At 32.2% G+C, this 3859-nt stretch overlaps 1 protein-coding gene across 1 annotated transcript; it reads left to right on the top strand.

The window, feature by feature from the left end:
• Positions 1-810: 810 nt before the first annotated feature.
• LOC107818380 (ethylene-response factor C3-like) lies at positions 811-1675 on the top strand. The gene has a single exon (XM_016644385.2). The coding sequence runs from the start codon at positions 897-899 to the stop codon at positions 1620-1622; it is 726 nt and encodes a 241-aa protein (XP_016499871.1). The 5' UTR covers positions 811-896; the 3' UTR covers positions 1623-1675.
• Positions 1676-3859: the final 2184 nt, after the last annotated feature.

A 3859-nucleotide genomic window follows, 5' to 3' on the forward strand; every position in this document is an offset into this window, starting at 1 on the left:
TAGGTCGCTGACGTCATTCAGTACTTGTCTGACCTGGCCGCCTTGATTAATTTGACCCACGTGCGCTAATGGCCCATCGCCCAATTTGCCACTAAAATAATCAACAAAAAAAACATAAAATAAACCAAAAACATCCTCCTTGGTCACTCTTCTTTCATTCTCCCCCGTTTGTCCTCTTTTCTCCCTTATTCCTTTTTTTCTTTTTATTTTTGGATCCACCTACAAATTACATTTATTTACTATTACTCCCTCATCCCAATTTATATAAAATATCTGGGCATAGGGTTTTAAAAGAATAAATTTTTTTATAATTTGTGGTCTAAATTTAGCGGTAACTATTTGGATGACTTCAAATCATCTCATTAAAGGTAAAATAAATATTTAAATTATTACTCCCTCTGTCTCAATTAACGTGTCATACTTTCCTTTAGTCTGTTACAAAAAGAATATCATACTTTCTTATTTAGAAATAATTCAACTTTAAATTATACGATGAATTATAGTCACTTAAATATATATTGTTTGTTTTAGACCATAAGTTTCAAAAGTCTTCATTTCTTTTGAAACTTCGTGTCAAGTCAAACACTGCCACATAAATTGAGACAGAGGGAGTAAAGAATATAGAAATTATCATTTTTTTAACAACTAACCAAACAGGAAAAAAATCTCACATAATTTAGGACCCGATGGAGTATTATTATGATAATATATGAAATATTTTAACAAATTTTAATAGCCATTTAGATTTTCCTCGTGGGCCCCATCTAGCAATTTGGGTATATAAACAAGGCCAGCCCAAAGTTCTTGTCGTAGGTTGGAGCACAATTACTAGAAGCAGAGCATCCACAAAAACTTCCCTCCTAGGAAACAGAGCATTTCTTTTATAGAAAAAAAAAATGGATTCTTCTTCTTGTTCTTCTCATTTTTTCTACCCTATGAATTCTGATCTTTCTTCTGATTCTTCTTGGGAATGGTCCAATTTAAACTCAACTAATTCTCTTCCTTTTAACCTTAACGATTCCGAAGAAATGCTTCTTTTTGGTGTTCTTACTAACGCAGCTCAAGAAACAACGTCAGAAACAGTTACCTCGTACCATGTTAAGGAAGAGGAAGTTAGTTCAAAATCTAAGGTTGTAAACGAAATTGAAGAAAAACCGGCCAAGGAGAAGTCGTTTCGCGGCGTTAGAAGGCGGCCGTGGGGGAAATTCGCGGCGGAGATAAGGGATTCTACTAGGAATGGTGTTAGGGTATGGTTAGGGACATTTGATAGTCCAGAGGCAGCTGCTTTAGCTTATGATCAAGCCGCTTTTTCAATGCGGGGTACTTCAGCAATCTTGAATTTTCCTGTGGAAACTGTCCAGCAGTCGCTACGTGACATGAAATGCCACGTAGATGAGGACTGTTCTCCTGTAGTGGCGCTAAAAAAGCGCCACTCAATGAGGAAGAGGAGCTTGAATTCCAAGAAGAGTAGTAATAGTAATAGTAAAGTTGTGAGGGAAGTAAAAATGGAGAAGGTAAATGTTGTAGTGTTTGAAGATTTGGGTGCTGATTATTTGGAACAACTTTTGAGTAGTAGTTCAAGTGATCAAAGTAGTTGTAATGAAGCTTTTCTACCATGGTAAATCAAAGATTTACCTATGTTTGTATTTATTAATTTATTTTTATTATTTTTGTTTATTTTCTTTTAGGGGTGGGGAAATAGGGGAATTCCATCTCTTTGTTCTTTAGTTGGAGATCACTTTCTAGTGTCTCTATTGTATAAATTTTGGTGATGGTGGTATTTAATTTAAGGATTTTAATGTGATATTGGTACTTGGCTGGTAACTTAATGGATAATATTATTCTTCTAGGAGTCAAAAAATAACTTCACTACAAAGTATTTACACGAAAGGTAATAATATTGTAATTTTATAAAAGACAATAAAGGACTTTGGGGCACTTTATGAAATATCAATTGATCTCATAGGCATTACACTTCTAGTATTATTATGCACTTTGAAAAGAGTTGTCTAACATGTATTGTGTGTAAAGTTTTTTCGTCACCACCTAATTAAGTAGATGTTGCGACGTAAAAGAATATATATACTGACAAGTTGTCAAGATAGACTCGTATAAAACGTGTCAAAATTTGGATAGTGAAAATAAATTGAGTTTCTTGTGTATAACATTTTCAACATCTACATCCCTCTACTACATGTAAATCCAAAGTGCAAACCTAAATTGAATACGACATTTTTGAACTATTCCCACATAAAGAATTTGACTTTTAATTTCATTGAGTTAGAAGAAGAAATAAGGAAGTATGCAATAAGCATGGATTGACAAATAAGAATTAGCAAGTGGGCATAACTTTAACATATTTAAAATACAATATGCTAGAGTTTTAGAGCCTTCTCCCTGTATCTTTTGCTCCATATAAATGGTATACTATTTTGGTCCATTCTCAAACACACAAAAAAAGAAGAAAAAAAAAGAACAAAGAACAAAGGATTCTGTGGGTGTTAGATGTTAGGTAACAGGGGAGAGTATAAGTTACTAGTTCGGAACACCCCAATAATTTTTGCTTAAATTTTATATTTATATCAGAGAATGCGTTAAATACGTGCAAAAATAGTTAATTGTGAACCTAATAACTATAATGAACTATAAGTTCTATGGTAAATTTAGAATCCATAAACTTTAAATTTTGGCTTCGCCCATGTTAGAGGCAACCAAAATGTCGTACGAGCTATCATATCCTATTTTTTTTTGTAAAAGGTATAGGTGATCCAAGTGCATCGTACATAATATATTTGGGATCTTTTATGATAATTTATTCTTAAAGTTATCTAAGAGGTCAAAATCGCACTTAGGTAGAAAGGTGAATAATCCAATCTAAGCACATACATCATCATTGTATTGTTTATCCTTCGTATTATTTTAAATAAAGAATTAGGAGATTAATTTTATAATTTACAGCAATAAGGCCCGCATTCATGCATTTAAATTTTTCATGCTCTCCCCTTAAGTTTGCTCAATTGATTAAAAAAAAAAAGACATCTTCTTGAGCTTATTCCACATCAAATATCTTTGTCTCATTAATGCACGAAATTCATCATCCATGTCTGTTTGAGAAAATTCTAAGACTCTGAAGTTTATTCCTACCATACACACAAAAAAAATAAAATCAAATGCTAATATCACTAGTTTGAATAATCAAACATGAATTAATTTGAGTAATAAATATTATTTTGAACATGAATTCAATCATAGACTATGATTATTACATTTTTTTTTTAAAATATCATTTAATTTGTGTAATAGTTTTTGCTAAAAGGCTTAATTAGCTAGAAAAAAGATAATAAAAAAATGGATAGACAAAAAATGCCAAGTAATTTTTTTTATTTTTTTTAAGTTTTGATGAATCGAATTATTTGGTACTTATACTGATGGATGGTAGCAGAGTGAAATGATTAAAGTGTTTGCAAGCTGTCGGAATATCATCATTAAATGAAGAGGAGCTTTGAAGCAACGTTAAAATTGTCTTCGTGTGACCTATAGGTCACAGATTCGAACTGTGGAAGCAGCCACAAATACTTATATTAGGCTAGACTGTCTACATCACACCTTTAGGGGTATGACCTTTCTCCAGACCCTGCATAATATCGGATACTTTATGCATCGGGCTACTTTTTAAACAGAAAATAATATTTCTTTTATTTCTTAAATAGATATGTGGAGTTTCTTCTAGAAAAATCTTGGAAGAGTAGCACTCCACGTAGGGTAGGAGTTGCAATTTGCAAGTTGATAGAATCATCAAAGACTTTATTAAATTTATCACGTGATTATACACAGTGTCTTTTACAGTTCAAAGAACAAA

Source organism: Nicotiana tabacum, chromosome 7 (genome assembly GCF_000715075.1).
Source record: "Nicotiana tabacum cultivar K326 chromosome 7, ASM71507v2, whole genome shotgun sequence".
In the NCBI taxonomy this organism is placed as follows: Eukaryota; Viridiplantae; Streptophyta; class Magnoliopsida; order Solanales; family Solanaceae; genus Nicotiana; species Nicotiana tabacum.

What these genes read in the sequence shown, in the direction of transcription:
- LOC107818380 (XM_016644385.2), top strand. Translation starts at nt 897, where the DNA reads ATGGATTCTTCTTCTTGTTCTTCTCATTTTTTCTACCCTATGAATTCT.